The sequence below is a fragment of the Acomys minous genome (genome assembly GCF_964271855.1).
Source record: "Acomys minous genome assembly, chromosome: 9".
NCBI lineage: Eukaryota > Metazoa > Chordata > Mammalia > Rodentia > Muridae > Acomys > Acomys minous.
The window spans coordinates 21,585,137-21,606,588 of record NC_140490.1 but is presented as its reverse complement, the minus strand read 5'-3'; the positions used below and the strand labels follow the sequence as shown (position 1 = coordinate 21,606,588).

Sequence of the window (21,452 nt, the reverse complement as noted above, 5' to 3'; positions counted from 1 at the left end):
GCTCCAAGCCAAAGTTTGTTTGCTAGGGCTCCACAGAAACCTCCTCATGATGTTGGATAGTGGGTGTTACAGCCTGCACCCAGCTGAGCTCAGCTGGGTTCCCTGACTTTATCCTAGTCAGGCAGGAGGGGAGTGGGCTGATATATTTCCAAGCCCAAAGTTGCCCAGGTGCCCTACAGTCTTTTTTGAGATGGTAGAGCTCTGTCTATATGCTCTGTGTTCCAGATAGGCCATTAAGCAGTTTGAAGGCTGTGAGAGATTCAAGCTTGAAGTACCCCACAGACCTTTTTGAAATGGCAGCAAATGTCAGTCTTTGTCTGCACCAGACTCAGCTCTGTCTGTCTGCTTTGTATTCCAGATGGGTCAGGCTGGAAAGCAGCTGTGGGTGCTGAGGGGGACCAGAGCCCAAAGCTGCTAGTGTGTTCTAGAGGCCTTCTTGAGATGACAGGGCTCTGCTTATCTGCTCTGTGCCCCTGTTGGGCTAGGCTGGTAAGCTGCTGGCAGGCAGAGAGAGATTAGAGCTCAAAGCTGCTCACAAAACAGCAGCTAACGTGGGGTGCGGCATGCACAGGTTTTTGCTCTGTGTGTCTGCTCTGTGACCCAGATGGATCAGGCCAATAGGCTGTAGGTGGGTAGGATGAGATCAGAGTCAGAAGCTACTAGCAGGATAGCAGCTAATGAAGACTGTGGCCTGAGCAGGTCTCTGATCAGCCTGTTTGCTTTGTGTCTTAGCTGTGTCAGAGCAGTATGTTTCTGGTGGGCAGGCAGAGATCGACCCAGGCCCAAAGTTGCTCACAGGATAGCAGCTAATGGTGATTGTGGCCTACACAGATCTCTGCTTAGCCTGTTTGCTTTGTGTCTTAACTATGTCAGAGTAATATGTTTCAAGTACATGGGTGGAGACAGACCAAGGCCCAAAGTTGCTCATAGGATGGAGGCTAATATAGATTGTGGCTGGTGCCTGGATTCAGCTCTGCTGGTATGCTCCTTGTTACAGATGAGCCTGGCTGATAAGCGTCTTCCGGGGGGGAGGGGTTGCTGTGAGAAATTGGAACTCCAAGCTGCTCAGAAGCTCCATAGGCCCTCTTGAGATGGCAGGGATCTGCTTATCTGCTCTGTGTCCCAGTTGGGCTAGGCTGGCAAGCAGCTTCAGCTGGGGGGGGGGGGAGAAGGGAGCTAAGAGAGATCAGAGCTCAAAGGTGCTTGGGTGCTCCACACTCTTTCTTGGGAGGTAGCTAATGTGGCTTGTGTCCAGTGCCAGGACTCATCTCTGCCTTTCCACTCCCTGTCCCAGATTTGGCAAGCAGTAGATGGGTGGTGAGAGCCCAGAGCTGCATGGATATCCCATAGTCCTTCCCAAGATGGTGGCTAATGTGTGCTGTCCCCTGGGGTTTTGCTATGGGTTAGCTGGGTGACCTGTTGTCGGACCCACCCATGCTCCACATAATGTGAATCCCTCTCTCCTGGGAATCAGCAGCACTGGTGTTTTATAGCTCTCAGTTTGGTCTTTATATAGCTGTGCAGTCCTGGTTTTCCTGCTAATCGGACTCAGCGTTTGATTGGTCTACCACCTTGTATCCCCGCTACCTTATTTTTGAGTCAGAGTCTCTCTCTGAACCTAGAACTCACCAATTAGGCTGGGCTTGCCAGCTAGCAAGTTCTAAAGAGCCTTCTGTCTCCGCCTCCCCAGCACTGGCATTTATAGGAGTGTGCCACCATGCCTGTCTTTTTAACATTAGCGCTAGGCATCCAAACTCAGGTCCTTGTGCTTATATGAGAAACGTTGCGGCCAACTGAAACACCCCCGGTAGCATCCAGAACTGATGCTGAGGGTGATGAACAGGACAAATGTGAGCAGGATACTTGGCTGCAGGATTTCTTAGAGTTGCAGATACTGCTGTGCCCTGAACATCTCCAACAGGCATTTCTCAGACTCACCAGGCCCTATCAGAGATTTTGGGTGCTATGAGTTATCCTATATCATATTTTATTTCTTTGTGTCTTTGACATGAAGGCAGTCTATAAATTTTGTGTCTCTGGAGGATGTTTTCTTGTGAAATAACCACTGTATGTTTGGAAACTATGCAGACTGTTTCAAATGTGAGTGATGAGCAAGTGTCAGTGTTCAGATTACTAACGAGTGAATGCATCTCTACCTTCCAGAACTCAGGATACCACAGCCTGTTGTTGCTGATCGCACACCGCGGCTTAGAGGTCCTGTGGGTGCTCATTTAGTACATGCTTTCAAGGAGAATATGTCAGCACACCACTTTCAGCCACTCCGGAGTAATGTGCACATCCATAGTCCTGGATGGATGCTGTCACACATATGTCATAGCCTTACAAGCCTTTTAAAAAACAAAACATAATGTTCCTTCTCCCCAGATTCTTAGAGTGGAGGCGTATAAGAGGTGAGAATGTGCCAGCCATTGCCTGCTCTTCAAGCTTAGTTTCCTCACTCTCTGGCTTGACTTTGAACATCTCATAGGTAGCCAAAACCCAAACCCTCCCTCTACACTTTGTACCTGCCCTCTGCTGTGGACCGTAGTATGTTGCCCTATTTAAGTTTGTCTTGGCTTTTTCTGTGCTTACGAGTTTTGGGGATGTGTTTAGTTGCCCATTGGAGTAGATTTCTAATGTAGGAACCAGACTATAAATAAGGACAGAAAAAACAGATCCTTTCAGAGTACCCATTTCCTTTTTTGTTCTTCTTTTCCTTTTTGCATTTTGGGATGCCTGTGTTTAAATGAAAACAAGTTTATGAAGAAAAGAGAAAAATATTATTAATTTAAGGAAATTATTGAAGTAAAAAATAATATGTTCTGTGCCACTGTTTAAACTCAGATGCATGTAGATTTAGAAACTTGGCTCTGGGAATAAACTAACTGTTTTGACCCATTCTGATTTTCCTCAAAAGTCTGTAATGCCTCAGCATCAGGTGGAGAGGAGCCTTCTATCCTGTTTAGGATTTGTCAGCTGTGGCTATTGCTAACTAGTTCCTTGGGGTTGACTAGGAGCAAAACTGAAGTCTCATAAAAGGCAGGTTCTTTTCTTTTTGCCCACACAGTTGAGACCTGAAATCTTACCAGAAGGTATTAGAAAAGTTTTGTCAAATATATGAGAACTGCAGGTTTTACTACTGTAAAACACACACACACACACACACACACACACACACACACACACACACACACACACACACACACACTTAGTCACCTAACTGTGGTTATTGAAAGCTCAGGAGATATTTTTTAATATAGGAGAAAAAGCAAGGAAGTTGGATCTTCTCGATTTAATGCAGTTAAGCTCTTACAGTGATTGCATTTAGCTTGTGTAAGGTCTCTTTGATTCTGTTTAGATACTTGTAAATCTCATCAATGCCAGTTTGTGTTTCAACAGAGAGAAAGGGAGCATGAATCCTATCAGTCAGTCTTTTTATGTGTGTACAGTGTGGTACAAGTGTATGTGCAGTGGGCATGCACGTGTGTATGCTTGCATGTGGACGCCAGAGGACAGTCTCATGAGTTTTTTTTTTTTTTTTTTGATGCAGTTTAGTTTGGGTTTTGAGACAGGGTCTCTCAGTGGCCTGAGCTAACCACAAAGGTTAAGCTGACTAGCCAGTAAGCCACAGGGATCTATTGTGATCCTCCATCATGGCCAGTATTTTTTTTTAAATGTAGGTCATAGGTCTTTGTGCTTGCAAGACAGTCACATTATCAATGAATCACTTCCCTAGACCATACTGATTGCTGTCCTAACTAATATCTTTTCTTATGCTTTAAGGTGTAAATATAATCTTAAGGTTGTCATGGGATTCAGTAAATGTATTAATCATAATTGTCATGTAACTTTTAAAGTTTTTTTTCTTTTTTTTTGTTTCTTTTCTTTTCTTTCTTTCTTTCTTTTTTTTTTTTTTTTTGAGACAGGGTTTCTCTGTGTAGCCTTGGCTGTCTTAGACTCACTTTGTAGATGAGGCTGGCCTCAGACTCACAGTGACCCACCTGCCTCTGCCTCCCGAGTGCTGGGATTAAAGGAGTGCACCACCACACCCGGCTTAAATATTTATTGATTATTTATACAGCATTCTGCCCAAATGTGTGCATGTACACCAGAAGAGGACCCAGACCTCACTATAGATGGTTGTGAGCCACCATGTGGTTGCTGGGAATTGAATTCAGGACCTTTGGAAGAATAGACAGTGCTCTTAACCTCTGAGCCATCTCTCCAGCCCACTTTTCAACTTTTAAATAGTCTTGAATATGTCTCATTTGTATAGTTAGGAAAATTTGTTAACTTAAAATAACTCACTTTGAAGATTATTATGAATTTTTAGAATTTTTATAGCCTTTTGATTATTGCTGCTGCTGCATCTCTTCCTCTTCCCTGGCTTGAAACTAAAACAAGTCACTAAGTGAGGCTCTGGGTGTCTGTCTCCTAGAGTTTCCTTTCTTACCAAACCAGACTGGAAGGGTCACCAGTAGCCCTTTAGAGGCTGGTGTTAGATCAGGACACTAGCCTTGTGTTCTGGTGAAGACCCTCATGATTTGCACATGGCTGCCTTCTTCCTGTGTTTTCTCCCAGGAATGAGAGAGAGAGAGAGAGAGAGAGAGAGAGAGAGAGAGAGAGAGAGAGAGAGAGAGAGAGAGAGATTGAGAGAGAGAGAGAGAGAGAGAGAGATTGAGAGAGAAAGTCCATGTGTCTTTTCTGATGAGAATACTACTGTCATCCTCCCAAGGGCCCTATACTCAAGCCTTTATCCAACCCTATCCCCGTACACTGTATCCAGATACTATCACTGTAGAGGGGAGGGATTCATAGAAATTCAAGAAATAGAATTCATGAAACTAGAAATTACATTTAAAAAGCTATGTATAAAACACAAATAGTGGTTAACTTTGGGTAGTAAGATTATAAGAGATTTCCTTAATTTTTAAGTAATTGAAAGAATGCTGGTTTTATAGTTAGAAAAACACAATAGTGTTATTTTTAAAGGAAAATAAAACTACAGACTGTAGGATTTTGTAGTAGTATTGAAATTTTCAGATTTAAATTGTATTTGATAGGACTTTCCTGAGAATTAATGAAGGTAGCTACTGCATTAAGCGTTTTGGTTCTGGACCCATAATAAAGCCCAGTAAATATTGTTATCTTTCCTCCATTTCTCCTCTTTAAATACATTTACATTGTGGATAGTATGATAATTACTACTCTACTGATATGTGGGTTATGCTGAACATGCAACGTAAAAAAAGGCACAGAAAAGACAGGCACATTTGTTTTAACATTTTAAAACTGAATTAATAATCACATGAGCCATGCATTATAGTTACTATGGAATTACTATTTCATGTTCTAAAAAAGAAAATTAGTTAAAGAATTATTGGCTTGTTTTCATTAGCATTTAATGACAAATTTAACATGGATTCATTGAATCTTTGTAATATAATGCAGTCAAATGAAGACAGTGGGAATGCTTAAGGCAACTTTGGACATCTTATCTCTCATTCTGGAAGCTTAGGGCAATGTTTTTTTATTGTGCTTGGTGGCTTGCCCTGTAAGCGCCCCCTCTTCCGTGCTTCCTCAAGCATCAGTTCTTATTATGCATTCTTGTGTGTATAGAATCTGTCACTGGATGTTTTTTCTCAATTAATTCCACATCTGAATGTAATATTTCTAGTTTTTCAGGTCTGTAAATCAATAGCTTAGAAATCGCTTGCAAGGTAGTCATGTTTTTTGTCACGTAGGGACCTGACTGCTCGCCACATAAATTACGACGTTGTGATATATTATTTCCAGTTGTTATAAATTTTCAATATTTATTGTATCAGTCATCCAAAGTCGGGATTCAGTTATTTAATTTCACTTAGGTCTGTATTTGAGATGAGAATCCCTCTCTCCACTACTAAGTTCAAATTTGCTTCTCTCTTAGAGTCAAATTCCATGCATGCCTGTTAATAGCAGCCACAGAATATATGACAGAATAAACAGAAACAAACTGCCTTTGTGTGTACATATAGACTGAAACATGTACCTCCTGAACTAGATCCAAAATTATGTTTTTCCACTGAAATAGTTTTCTGTTTGTTTTTGATATATTATAATATATAATATATTAGATTATAGATTATTTTTTTGCCACTGTTGATGAGTAATTTGGTTCCTGGACATTAGTAAAACACATCCAGGTTACTCCCTGTATCGTGGACACATAATGTTCACTGAGCATTCAAACAGTTACCTGACAAGTGATCCTCAGACGCGAAAACACAGACTCTTATAAATGTGGGGCTAGTTCTGCAACATGGCTAATGCCACACTACCAGAGTTGCATTCCTAAATTCTGTTTTGGCAATGATGAAATAAAACAAAACAAAAACCCTCTAACTTTCTCTCCCTTTTATCAACAGGACACAAAAATTGCTTCATTGGAGCGAAACATCCGGGACCTTGAGGATGAGATCCAGATGTTGAAAGCCAATGGTGTTCTCAACACGGAGGACCGTGAGGAGGAGATCAAACAAATCGAGGTGTACAAAAGCCACTCCAAGTTTATGAAGACCAAGGTAGGTCCCTGAGGCTCAGCCTTTCATGTGCTCAGGGCGAGAAGAGAGTTCTGGCTTACCTGTGTACTTCTGCACAGACCCATAAAATCTGCCCCACGTGGAGTGAAATACATGGAGCAAAGAACACAGGAACATTTAAATTCAGAAACAAGGGGGTCCAAGGCTGTCCTTAGTGGGGTTTCTACTTTCTGAAGTTCAGGTGTGCCTCCTTTATGTTTCCCTGTCTCCGGAGCCAACTGATTTTTATTTAGACTTTTCTGTCCCGCGTTTTCAGCTACCGTCTCCCCATTCTTTTGAATTGCTCCTCTTCCTGGGTTCTTGTCCATCCCGGACAGTGCTGTCTGAAGCACCACTCAAAAGTCTGCCAGCACATTTCAGTGTTATTAAGATATTCTGGTTTTAGCTTAAGACTTAATATTTTTAAGCATCAGCGCTTCCATTTAGTCAAATGATTCAACTTTTCTCAGCTGGGTTCTCTTTATTTGCGAAATAGGGATGAGAAAAGAAGCTCCATCATTGAGTTGCTCTAATAATCCCCAGAGATTATTCAACTAAAGGAGCCAGTCAAGCTTGTCTAGTCTCCGGAAAGCTGGTCCTAAGTGCTGCGCATGCTGCCTGTGCTCCTGCCTCTCCCTTGGTTACTGTCAGTAGTTAGGAAGCATTAGCAGAGTGACCAGTGACCTGTTCCTTTAGTTTAAACCGGTATTGACAGTTCAAAGAACTGGCTTCTATTTGTTCAGACTTAACTTTGGGCTGTATGTTGGTGGAGAAACTGAACCGGTCAGTTGTACATATATATAAAACCATTAAGTTTATAAGTAGCCACTAATATACTAATATGTCTTTTGTGACTTTGGGAATGCTTTTTTTTATTCCCCTGTTAATCTATTTTGCTTCTGAAAATAATCATCACTAATTCATTTCATTTTCTTTTTCTCTACTTTTATGTCCTCTTTAAAAAAATTTTTTAATATTTTAACCCTTATATTTTAATAATCTTTGTTCCTGTGTTATAACACTCAGCAGAGTTACAGAAAGTGGTGTGTATGTGTGTGGGCGGGGGGGGCATCATTAAGCAATTTTCTCACATCTGAAACACATTCATATTTTATACAGACTTACAAATTATATGAAGAAGTAGTATACCTAACCGTTACTGCATGCGTGCATGTGTGTGTACACATGGATGCTTCTTCAAGGAATTAAATCACGCGCAGTGCTTTATTCTGAAAACTACCTTTTTACGTAGGCATTCTAGAATGTCAAAAAATGTGAGTCAAAGATCAGAGTTGACAGAAGTAGAATGTAGCCATTTCCTTTCAGAGATGCAAATAGCAGTGGCATCTGCTGTGTAGCCTCCCTTGCGGTTCTTTTCCTGCAGTCATGTCTCGGAGGGCTAAGTTTCAGGATAGCAAGCACAATCCTAAAGTGACCTGTAAACAGTGTCCAAGTCACTCTGGGCTGGAAGGTGAGAGAGGCACAGCTCTGAGTAAGATTAGGAAGTTTTGGCTAGTATTACTGTTTTAGATTAAGCTCATTTTCCCACTCTGCAGCTTAACATTGGGAGACTGAGTGTTCAAGCAGCACCCACAGCTGAAAATGTACACAATTGGCAGGGGCTGCCCTGCAGTGTGGACTCCGTCCAGGTGAATATAGCACTCACGTAGTCTTGAGGAGGAAGTCATGACGGCTGCCAGCCCCCATTTGTCTGATGCCATATCATTAAGTTGCGTTTCACTTCTCGTGGTAGTTATTTTAAAGGGTTCCAGAAATGGTCTGAGCTGAGGAATGTTGAGGGGGTCTTGAGTAAAGTGGGAAGTGTTAACTAAAGACCCGAACTGTGTCAGGCCCATCTTCAGCTTGACTTTGCTAGCAGGGAGGATCTGATGGTTATGTCATCCAGCCATCCTGTCTGCCACTATATAATGGGGCAGCACCGCCAGGCTCAGAACATGGCTCACAGGGATTAAATGAGGGTTAAAAAGACAATGTAACTAGGTACCTAGGTTGAAAAGTGGCTAATAATTATAAACATTCTTCTTGAACTATAACCCAGTTAATAATAGTGATGAAATACTGTTATTGTTGAGCTGACTTGGAAATGAATACAAATAAAAATGTGTTATACCTCATAAATATGTTCCTTGTAGACTGATAAAAATTAGCCAAAATGTACCAGTAGGAGTCAATTTTTATGTTTTCTGGTTGAAAGCATGTCCTTACTGGATTGGACCATAACATTTGTAACTCATTTCTTTATTGACTTTTCTTGATTCTCCTACAGTGAGGAGTGAACAGGATTCCTCATTTAATCCTGGAACTGCTGCCTGCAGGGGGTTGGAGGGACGTGTTTGAATTAGCAGTGGAAAAGTCCATATACCCTTAGTTTGCTATTGACTAGAGGTTAGAACTGGGGTGGGTAGGTGATGGCGCCTGAAAATCTCTGTGGTTCAAATTAAGTAGCATTTAAAACCAAAATTGGCTCCTCCCTCACCCAGAAAAAATGTTTTTATAAACACGGCACTATAACAAAACCAGGACAGCATATTATGGAGAAGGTGGAAGACGAGGTGTAAGAACAGAACAGCAGAGTTTTAGAATTTGAACTGGTATGAAGGCAGAAGGAGCAGACACGACGGCCAGGTGGGAACCCTGCACCCAGAAAGCCCTTTGACACATAAACATTGGCCTCAGGACTTCCTGTCCTATGCAGCCCTTCCTTGATGGAGACTCAACTTTCTACTCTCACCCAAAGCTAGAGAGGATTTGGACCGTAAAACCCAAGTCCAAGAGGCCATGGAAAGCACTAGTTACTTTCACGTGCATCATCAAATCTCTGCAAGTGTAAGGAAACATATAAATAAGGCTTTTTGTGTAGAAGGCTTCATTCCTAGGCTAACACAGTTTTCATCTACTGACTTCAGTACCTCTGTGCTAGCTGTTCCCTGTCTGCAGTGTTCGTCGACGTTGCCTGTGTGCTGTTATGGATTTCCCTTTCTATGCTGAACCTGTTACACGATTTTTTTTATAAACCTCTGACAGATTATAAACCTCATAACCCTCCACATGATAGTAAGCATGTCACTTTCTCGACACCAGGGGATGTATCTGGAGTCAGGGAAAAGCCGTTTTCCTTGGCGGAGTGGGATTTTTAGGGTGTTGGTTGTGTCACAGTCATAAGTGGGGGAAGAATTCTCAGACAGAATGAAGTGTGCCTGATGTCCACATGGACTTCATATGATGCAGGTGATGTAATTCCAGTGGGCTTTTCTTTTGTACATCACAGAGAAGCCTTCCCTGGCTTCAATCCTCATGTATGTTGGATTGCATCACTTTCCATTTTTATTGAGTTTATGGCTGTAAAAGAAGCAAAAGACATATTTTTGGAAATATGTGATTTTTTTTGCCCTATAAATGTATTCCCTTCAGGAAAGCCTTTTGTAGTTATTGTCTGCATAAATATGTATTTAAAATTTACCTCATGGCAATGATAGTCTGAAAGCTATTTAGAAGAAATTGCCTGTTTAATATTTATAGACTGAGGCAGCTTTATCACCATCAGCCCATTTTTGTGGAAGAAAGTAGGTGTGTCTGGAGCCTGCCACATACTTTCTTCCTGTTCACTCTCTTCTGTGAGTGTGAATTCACGGGGAGAGTGCTTTTATTCACATTCATTTCTCCATACCCCAGCCCCTCAGCAGCTTGCTGAGCTGACAACCTCTGGAGCTTTATTTAAGTGCGATGAGTTTCATATGTGTGCCAACTCCATGCTGTACTTCAGACGAACAGTCTGGGATTGGGGGCTAGAGCCCCAATCCTATGGATCACACCAGAACTTAAATTTTTAAAAATTATCATTTAAGGTAATCCTAATTCTGACCAGCTTTCTCTATTTGCATTCTGTTCTTTTCAGTCCTAGGTCAGAAAAGTGGCTAATAAGTCTAAATATTGTTCTTGAAGAACTATAGCCCAATTAATAATGATGATGAAATACTGTTATTGTTGAACTGACTTGGAAAATGGCTTTGTGATGAAATACAAATAAAAATTTGTGTTATACCTCATAAAAATGTTCCTTGTACACTGATAAACATTAGCTAGTATGTATTACTAAGAGTCAATTTTTATATTTTGTGGTAAGAGGGAACTCTTAGTTCTTTTCTACACAAAAGTGAGTGTGAATTCAGAGTTGCTAAACTCAGGTGTGTGCACTTGGTACATAGCTCACCCAAACAGTGTTGCCTTGGCCCACAGTCCCATCACTATGTAACTGGGACTCTCCTTAGAGCCTTTCAGAATCTTTCTCAAGACCATTTTCTCTTCAGCCCTCTATCAACTCTTTCGATTTGGTGAGCTAGAAGAAATGTGTTTGTTCCCTGATGTCATGAGACTTCCTGCCAGTGGTTTTCCATCTGTACATTCTGCTATAGTTGCTTTTCTGGTTGCTGTGTGAAAAGTCTTATAAAAAGGTCAACTAAGTGGAGAAAGGCTTATTTGGCTCTCAGTTGCAGAGCATACTCTGTCATTGCTAGTTTTCCTACTTCAATAAGTCCGATTAAGAAAATGCTTCACAAAGCTTCCACCACAAACTTACCCTCCCTGAAAGATGTGCAGGGATAAAGACAGAGCAGAGATTGAAGGAATATCCAACCAAGCCTGGCCCAACCTGAGACCCAAGCCATGGGAGACAGCCAATCCCTGATGATATTAATGATACTCTGCTATGCTTGCAGGCAGGATCTAGCATAGCTGTCCTCTGAGAGACTCTGCCTAACAGTAGATCAAAACAGATGCTGAGACTTATAGCCAATTCTTGGGCCAAGGGTAGAGAGTCTTGTGGAAAAGTTGAGTGGAGGATAGAAGGACCTAAAGGGGACAGGAGCTCCACAAAAAGTACAACAGAGCCAACTAACCAGGGTCCAGAGGGGCTTGTAGAGACTGAAGCACCAACCAAGGACCATGCATGGACTGGACCTAGGTTCCTACACAGATGTAACCAACAGGCAGCTTGGTTTTCCTGTGGGTCCCCTAATAAGGGGAACAGGGGCTGTCTTTGACATGGACTCTGTTTTTGATCACTCCCCCTGGTGGGGCTGCCTTGCCAGACCACAGGGGAAGAGGATGAACTCAGTCCTGATGCGACTTGTTGTGCTGGGGTGGGTTGGTAGTGGGGTGGCTCCCCTTTTCTGAGAAATAGGGGAGGGAGAATAAGGGGGGAGGAGGAAGGGGGTACGATCTAGATGTAAAGCAAACAAACAAACAAACAAAACCCCAAATAAATACATGAAAAGAAAAAGAAAGAAAAAAGAAAATCCTTCACAGTCATGCCAACTGTACAACCTAGGCTAGACAGTTGCTCATTGAGAGTCCCTTCCTAGGTGAATCTACAATGTGTCAAGCTGCCAATCAAAACTAATTGCCACATCTACCTTGCTGTTCCAGAACCTTTTTGCAGACAGACATCTCACTCCTGGTGAGGCACCACTCTGTTCATAGGCAGCTGCTGCGTGAGTGGCTTAGGTATAGATTATGCCATTTTTATTGTTGCTGAAAACAGCACAATTCTAAGTAAAATATATTAAAAGCATTAAGATGTATGAGCTGTAATCTCACAGGCCAAAACTAAGCCATAGTGGAGCATGTGTTATAGGCAGAGAACATGTTATTTATTTGTGTTGCCATTTGTCAGATGGGCAGACTTGAGCTTTGGTTCCCACAGTCACAAGGACATTGGAGAAAGGTGACTGGTTGGGCCAGTTCAGATGAAGAATGTCAGTACCACCTAAGCCTGGAATCCCAGACAGCTATCCTCTTAGAGCCACAGTAACCAGAGTAACCCTCCTACGCCATGTACCTCCACTTCTTCTAAGGGACTCCAGGAAAACTGGCTTTTTTAAAGTTTTGAGCAAAGAGAAATTGAAGAAGATTTCTCTCTGGGAGGTGGTTGTATCATGCACGGAGGCACCATGTGAGCTGATCCAGAACTTTCAGGTAGGAAATAGGCTGAAAGGGTCCTGGTTTGGGAGTGTCTCAGGGACTGGCAGAAACAAATGTTCTGGATGGTCAGATGACTGTTGGTAGTCTCAGAATATCTCCAGACAAAGTTCTTTCTTTCTTTTAAATCATGCAGGCTGCAAGAAAAATCACAGAAAGGGGAAAGAACAGGAGTTATAGACTTCATAAGTTAGGCGTTATAAGTCATAGCCCATGAAATAATTATGCTCCATACCTTTAAATAAATAGCATGATTTAAATATGAAGAATGATCAAGAAACTCTAGAAATACCAAGCAGTATTCATGATAACCAAATAAGGTATCTAGAAATGGGAGATTATGAAGCAGGGATTGGATAGCATAGTCAGGAGTTTAAACATTTGATCCGCCATAGTGGAAGGGAGATTTAATAAACTAGGAAACAGAGTAGAAGAAATTAAATGAGAGAAATAGAATACTTGTTCAAAAATGATTGGTGAATGGCTAGGAAATCTATGCCAGCATAATAAAGATGTCTGTATTTAGCATTAGTGATTCAAAGCATGCAAATTGCAGTGAGGTACCACATGACACTCAGGAGAATGACTGTAATTTAAAAGGCAGGTTATAAGTATTAGTGGGTTTAGGAAAGAAGTCAGAGCTTTTGTACATTGCTGGTAGGAATGAGCAATGTCACAGGCTTTAAAATTTCCTTAGCTGGCCATGGCGGGAGACAGAGGCAGGAGCAGGAGGATCAGGAGTTTAAGATCATCTTCAATATAGTGAATCTGAGGACAAGTGGAGCTGTGAGTGATACTGCCTTAAACAACAACAAAAGCACCCACCACCAAATTCCTCCAAATACTAAGCATTTTGTTGCCTGTGGCTTAACTATTTTGTTCCTGAGGTACATTCAGGAAGTGAAAATTGTGTCTATAGAATCCTGTACATTAATGTTTTCAGTGCCATTATTCAGAATAGCAGGAGTAGCTGGGAGTGGTAGCATATGCCTTAATCCCAACACCCAGGGAGGCAGAAGCAGGAGGATCTCTGTGAGTTCGAAGCCAGCCTGGTCTACAAAGCAAGTCCAGAACAGCCAAGGCTACACAGGGAATCCCTGTCTTGAACCACCCCCAAACCCCAAAACAAAAACCACACAGAGTAGCCAGGATACAAATATATCTAAGTGTCTGCTGCCTACTAAATGAATAAGTCTAATGTACAATAGCCACACAGTAGAATGCTGTTATGTGATAAAAATGAATGAAGTGCCAACCCATGTTTCGACAGAATGATTCTTGTACACAGTGAGCTGTGTGAAAGGAGCCATTCAGTCATTGCTTAAGTGTTCTATGACATATACAGGACAGGACAATGCCCAGAGACTGGAAGGGAATCTCAGGGTACATAGGACTAAGGACTAGAAATAGAAAACCAAGGGTGACTGCTTCTAGGATCTCTTTAATCTCAGATGTTAGTTTGTGATGATGCTACCATAGCGGTGTGTGTTTCAAATAAGTGAGTGGTGAGTTGTGCAAGAAGTGGTGGGTAAGTGGGGGGAAGCCCTGGCCTTGAGAGGAGTCGGTATGCAGTGATAGCTTGCTTCTCGTCAACCTATGGCAGCCAGGGGCAGCTGGATGGTGAGCACTATGCCCAGAGTCAAGACCTCTCTTTAAATGTTTAAAAACGTTATTCTTTCCCCCTAAGTGTGTGTGTGTGTGTGTGTGTGTGTGTGTGTGTATGTGTGTGTGTGTGTGTGTGTGTGTGTTTACAGTGTTCCTGTGGAGGTTTGACGACAACTTGCAAGAATTGGTTCTCTTTTTCTACCACTATCCAGGGATTGAACTAAAGTCACCATGCTTGGTGACAGGTGTCTTTACCCTATGAGCAAGCATAGTGGCCTCTGGAGAATAAACATCTCTAAATTAGGAAATCACTTTTAGCATTCAGTAATACTACTCAAGAAAAAAAATAGAATTGAAGGTGTTTTGTTTGTTTGTTTGTCTTGTTTTTATAAGACCCTACTAAAGCAAGAAAAGTTTTTTTTTTAAAATGGGTTTTCCCCTGAATATTTTAGTTTGTTTTCTTTTTTGAGATAGGTTCTTGCTTTGTAGCCTAGACTGGCCTCAAAGTTATGATTCTCCTGCTTCAGCCTGTAAAGAGTAGTTTTTAAAAGATAGAACATCAGAATTTATTCCTTATATCCAACTCCAACTTCTGGTCCATGGGTGAGCCTTTCCCTGCCTTTCCTTTTCTCTCTCCCCTGGGTCAGCACTAATGTGTGCCCATCCCCTATGGCCACAACCTTTTCACATTTTACATACAGATGGGATCATGAGATATTTGTCCTTCTTTGCCTGACAAGGATTCTTTCTCTTTTTCTGGCTGACTGTATTCCATTCTGTATTTGCACTACACGTTCTTTATTCATTATTTCCAGTACACTCAAAGTATTTCTCTTTCTTGGCCATTATGATTGGTGCTTTCATGTACTTTGGAAATAAAAATGTCCCTGCAATGTACTGACCCATTTTATTTAGCTATGTGTCCCACAGTGAGGCTGTGGGACCAAATGAATATTATATTTTTAATTTTTTGAGGAATTTCGCATTGTTGTCCATACTTACCATATGGATTTAGTTCCTACCAGCAGCGGGAAGGATTCTCCTTCCTCTTTGCATCTTTCTGATAATTGTGATGTTGAACAGTTTTCACACACTCTGGCCATTTCTTGTGTCTTTCTTTGAGCAGTATCTTCTTAGGTTTATGCCATTTTGAAGTTTTGGCTTTTTTTTACTTCCTTATGTATTTTGAATAGTAACACCATGTTTGATGTGTAAGTATGTACTTATGTGTTCCTTATGTGTTGACTCATCCAGGGATGGGTCAAACGTTCTGTGTGGTGTTGTATGTCTGCAGTCCCAGCAGGCAGAAGAGTCACAAGTTTGAGGCCTGTGTTGTGCTGGACTGGGTTCCCTCAGAACATGCCTCAACCACAAAACAAAGTCAGAATGAGAAACAAGAAAAGGTAGTGGTACGTTTATGAGTAAATTTGAACAAATGTAGACTGTACAAAGGTGATAGTGCTCAGGGCTAGAGAGATGGATCAGTGGCTGGGGGGTCACTTCATACCCTTGCAGGTAAGCAGGGTTTGGTTCCCAGCACTCATATCAGGTGATTCACATGTACCTTTAACTCAGAATCAGGTGATTTGACTCCTTTTTCTGGCTTCTATCGGTACCCACATACATATATGCTAGCACATGCACGCGCGCGCGCACACACACACACACAAATAAAATCTTTTTTTAAAAAATGTAATGTCATTAAAATCAAAGCACAACAAAACTATAATGACATAATAATACTTGTCAAGAGACTGGCAATTGGGCTCTTTTTATTTGTTTGTTTGTTTGTTGAGACAGGGTCTCACTATGTAGTCCTGGATGTTTTGGAACTCCCTTTGTAGGCCAGGCTGGCCTTGAACACACAGAGATCCTCCTGCGTCTGCCTCTGCCTCCTAAATGCTGAGATTAAAGGCCCATGCCACCACCACATGGCTAAGCGGCTGGTAATTGGATCTGAGCTCAAGAGCCTCATGTTATTCAGGAAGAAGTTAAACATAATATTGAAGATACGTATAAAAGATAAATTTTATAATTTCTAGAGCAGCTGCCTAAAGGTTTAAATAAGTTAAGTAAAACAATGAAAATATTTGTATAAACTTTTAAATTATTGGGGGAAAATGAGGAAGAAAAGTGATTCCAAACAAGGCAGAAAGAAAAGCCAAGAGAGGAAAGATAATGTGGAGAGAAATCCCAGGTGGCACACTGAACTAAAATCATGTGGCTGTAATAAATAGTCCACTTAATCTTGCCAGACAGAATAAAAGGCTGTGGAGATTGCTGTTTACAAAGCAGTATGAACAATACAGGACTAAAGAGCCATGGAAAGTTTGAAGAGATGCCTCAGTGAGCAAGAGTGCTCGCTGTGTGTGCACACACATCCATGTAGAAGGCTGGTTGTGTCTCTGTGTGTAACCCAGTACCATTGAGTGGGGACATGAGGATTACTGGGACTTACTGGCTGCCAGCTGATCCCTAGGCTTTGTGAGGGTCCCTGTAAGGGAAGGGCACAGAGGGCTAGAGCAAGACGTTCATGTTTCCTAATGAACATCAAAGTTAAAAAATTCAGTCTTTCACAAAAGTTCTCAGAGCACATTAAAACAAGCTCCCATAAATAAGCAAATATCATATCCCAAGAACAGCAGCGGAGATGGAAGCATGACAGAACATTCTTGCCCCAAAATAGATGAAATCATGAAAGAATATCTGAAAGCTGAATCCATTAACATTGACAAACATTGTATGTCATGACTAAATGAAGTTTTCCTAGAAATACAAGAAACGGGTAATGTTGAAATTCCATTGATGTTACTCATTACAAGAGCATATCAAAGGGAGAAAAGCATGGCATGGGGGCAGAATGTTGGAACAATATTAAGCATTCTTTAGTGATTTAAAGAAACTCTTGAAATGATTGAATTAAAGAGAACTTTCTCATACGTAAAAGTGCATCTTCAAATATCTAATTATTACATTTGTTAGTAAATAACATTATTTTTCTACATGTGAAAAATCATATGTCAAACTAAATTATGAGATGTTGAAAAATTTCTTCGAGACCTAGAACAAGACAGGCCCTTCTTCCTGAATGGCCTTTTCATGTGGCTTGTGTGGACTTCCATATAGTGGAGTTGTCACATGGATGTTGGCTTTGTATGACATTGGCTGGATTCCAGCAGGGGGCAGTTGGGATTGCCACAATCTAGCTTTGAGCATGGGGACAGAAGCTGCCAGTTGTATTCTGGGTTAGGGCAAGAACAGAGGTACTGGTATTTTGCCACATTCAGAATCACTGTTCAATACAAGTTCAAGAGTTAGAAAACAGACCCAACATCTGGTTTGGAAGAGTGACAGTTGTAAAGAAGAGAGGGGAAGGAATCATCTCTGAAGGTACCATGACTCACATCAGTGGACAAAAACATAGTGATCTGGTGACATAAAATACTGGGAAACTAGGATAATGACATATTTACATGCTACTGTGGTCATGCAAATCAATATAACTGCTTTGGAAACTATTTTGGTCTCATCTGGTAAAATTTGATTAAGATGTTGTAGTAGTTTGAGTGAGAATGGTCCCGTAGACCCATATGTTTGAACAAACAGTAGTTTGTTGTTGTTGTTGTTTTCAAGACAGTTTTTCCTCTGTGTACCCTCGACTGTCCTGGACTTGCTTTGTAGACCAAGCTGGCCTCAAACTCACAGAGATCTTCCTGCCTCTGCCTCCCTGAATACTAGGATTAAAGACGTGTGTCACCACACCCAGCTGTATTTAAATACTTAGTCATCAGCAAGTGGTAGGACTTGAGAAGAATTAGATGTGGCCTTGTTGGAGAAAGTGTATCACTGGGGGCAGGTTTTGAGGTTACAAAAGCCCAAGCCAGGTCTAGTGTCACTCTCTCCTTGCTTCCTACACATCCAGATTTAAAACTTTTAGCTCCTTATGCAACACCATGTCTGCCTATGTGCTGACATGTTTCCTGTTATGATGGCAATAGACTAAACCTCTGAAGTGTTAAGCAAGACCCAGTTAAATACTTTCTTTGGGAAGAGTTTCCTTAGTCATGGCATCTCTTCATAGCAATAGAATAGTGGCTAAGACAGACATTGGCATCATGAGTGGACTATTGTGACAGGCCTGGCCATGCTGTTTGTTGGAGGAATAGGGAAGACTTTGGGGCTTTGTACTAGATAGTGGTTGGGTGCTTTAAGTAGGGAACAATGGGGCACCAACATAAGAGCATGGAAGGCAGTGTTGGGGGCAATTTGAACTGTGGGGTCCGAATTAAAGAAGTTTCAGATGGGAAGACTATTAGTAAGTGGCCAAGAGAATGTTATTGTGATATTCTGTGGGAAGTATGGAGCTGCTTTCTATTTTTGTCAAGCAACATCTGCGTGAGGCTAAATTGAAGAGTTTGGATTAGTGGTGTTGGCAGAGGAGATTTCGAGACAGCCTGGTATTGATTCTGTTGCGTGATTGTTAGTGGCCACTCGTTTGCAGACCTATAATGAAAAGGAACAATCTGAGGAAGGAAAAATGCAAAACGTACAGTTTGAGGAGAAAAAGGAGCACCAGAAAATGAAATGGAGCTAAGTCCAGTGGTCAATGAGATAAAAAGTTTAAACAAAACTCTGATATTAAGAGGAATAAAGGGTGGTGACTTGAGTGGTAACCCACTTAGTTAAGCTTTCATCTTATAAAAAAAAGGAATTAAAGAAAATCTTAAGTAGTGAAGGAAACTATCAAGAACAGAAAATGAATGCACATGTAATTGAATGAGGGGGTCCATATTCCAGCCCCAGCAACAGAACATGGCAGCTTCAGCCACATGGTCTGTCTTTAGAGTGAGGAATACAAGAAAAGGGTTGTGGAATCTCCCTCTGAAGCTAAGGAAAGCCACTGAGGTCAGGCATGTTTCAGGGGCGTCTGTGCATGGAGGCTTAAAGAGGATATTGTGTGAAGCTATGAAGGTGAAGCCTGGATTGTACTAGAGATGCCAGAGTGGTGGGATACTTGACAAAGAGAGCTGCTAACAGGATGTGTAACAAGCCCAAGAAAATGTGCTGCAGTCAGCAAAGCTCAAAGGATCTGGAGATCTGAGGAGCACTTTGGCATTTGACATGCAGCTACAAAGATTTGGCCCGCTGGTTTTGTTCTTGTTGTAGTTCATCATGTCTTTGCCGTGCTCCCTTTCCTCCCTTTTGGAAAAGTAATGTGTATTCTTGGAATGTTGGAAGTATGTGGTATGCTTTTTCATTTGATTTTCCTAGTGGGTTAGGGGTGCGTACGGTTAAGAGCTTGCACAGTCTCAGGAAGACTTTGAACTGACTTTTAAACAGAACTGAGACTATGATACCCTATGGTGTATTTTTTTTTTGAAGTTGGACCTAATGCGTTTTACATTATGATATACATTATAGTACTCTATTTATTATATTATGGCTATAAGCATGTGGGGTCCAAGGATTAGAATGTGGGGTTTCAATAAGAATGGCCCAGATAGGATTAGGAGGTATGGCCCTGTTGGAGTAGGTGTTGCTTTGTTGGAGAAAGTGTGTCACTGGGTGTTGGCTTCGAGGTTTCCAAAGCCTAAGCCAGGCCCAGCTTCACTCTCCTCATGCTAAAGATCTGAATATAGAACTCTCAGCTCCTTATCTGGTACCATGTCTCCCTTTGTGCCACCATGGTCCCTGCCATGGTGATAATGGGACTGTGGAACAGTAAGCACTTGCTTACAAAATGCTGTGCTTTGTAAGAGAGCCATGGTCATGGTGCTTCTTCGCAGCATAGAACAGCGACTACGATGGTACATGCTGCGTGGTGCAGCAGCTTCTCACCTGGATGGAGACGCTGGAGGATGACGGGTGTGTGATCGGGTTTTGTGTGTTTTCAGAGTAGCACTGTTGTAAAGACTAAAAACCTAGGACAACACCAGGTCAACAGCAGAGTTGGTGAATAAATTGAGGTGACCTCTTGCAGTGGAATACTTTTCTTCAGTAAAAAATGATTAAGTTCTGTGTACGTGGGCTTACATGGACATGATTTAATCTTTAGGACCTAAACACTTAAGGGATATACAACACAAAATTTTGATATATGAGAAAGTAATAAATATTCTGCATGGATTAAAATGTTAACGATAAAACTAAAAAACAATCTCAAACTTTGGCGACAGTTCCAAAGAGGGCTAGAAGGAGATAGATTTGAGAGGGAATTATATTGATTTTAATTATTTTTATTTTTGGTTACTGAATGATGACTGTTTCTTACATTGCTTTTTCTTATAACACACACACACACACACACACACACACACACACACACACACAATTTCTTTTGTCTTTATGTTTAATAGAAATAAAATAAGGGCCTTAATATCTTAAATTATTTTTCTTTTGAGGATTGTCTTTAAATTATACCCTTGAATTACTGTCCCCACTGGGAACTTGTATCTCGGGTTAAGTTGCCCCCCTCCTACTGAAGTCTGCATAATGACAGTAGACTTCGGGGTTTCAGAGACAAGTAGGTTTTTGGCAGGAACCTTTCATGTCATTGCAGACCTATGGTCTCAGTGAGGTGGAAGGCATCTGCTTACACACTTGTCCCTATAGAGCTTCTTCCAGACCGGCGCTATCTCTTTAGGCAGATTCATGGCATTTCCTGCTGGATTTAGAATTGCTGGCTATTGAAAACAGAGAGAAACGAGCAGTTGTCAAGTATAAACTGTTCGAACAGGATTTTCTAAGATGTTGTGATTGTCTTGTTTTGCAGATTGATCAGCTGAAGCAGGAACTTTCCAAGAAGGAGTCAGAACTTCTTGCCTTACAAACAAAGCTTGAAACCCTTAGCAATCAAAATTCTGATTGCAAGCAACACATTGAAGTGCTTAAAGAGTCGCTTACTGCCAAAGAACAGAGGGCTGCCATCCTTCAGACAGAGGTAAGGTGCTGCCTGGGCCTCTGGAGAGCAGAGACCCTTAGCCATGTACATGTTCATTCTGAGGCATTCTGGAGAGAACCTAGTCCCAGAACTGTTGGGGCCAGATGTGTTTTGGAATTCACAGATTTCTGGATTCTTTTTGGAAGGTGAGACCTGTTGTGTGTATCATAGATTTGTGACCCTCCCATTGAGGTTGCAGCAATACCACAGACCAAACAAGAGAAGACAGTCTCACATGGAAGTGGGTTAAATAAAGATGAAGACTGAAGTCATTATCTCCTGTTGATTTGTGTCATGTTACACGTTTTAGGAGTTTGTTTCACATTTAGAATTTTTCTATTTTATTTTTT

General features: G+C 41.4%; 1 protein-coding gene across 20 annotated transcripts in view; it reads left to right on the top strand.

Moving 5' to 3' along the window:
* The window catches only part of ERC2 (ELKS/RAB6-interacting/CAST family member 2), an 869,527-nt gene that overhangs the window by 276,767 nt on the left and 571,308 nt on the right, over window positions 1–21,452 (top strand). For all 20 annotated transcript variants that reach the window (XR_014781666.1, XR_014781667.1, XR_014781668.1 and 17 more), the window contains 2 exons: window positions 6,408–6,563; window positions 20,935–21,102. Coding sequence is in view for 14 of the 20 variants with exons in the window: in XM_084794830.1 (XP_084650956.1) it covers window positions 6,408–6,563; window positions 20,935–21,102 (324 nt within the window). In the remaining 6 variants the exon portion in view is untranslated. The remainder of the gene's footprint in view (window positions 1–6,407; window positions 6,564–20,934; window positions 21,103–21,452) is intronic.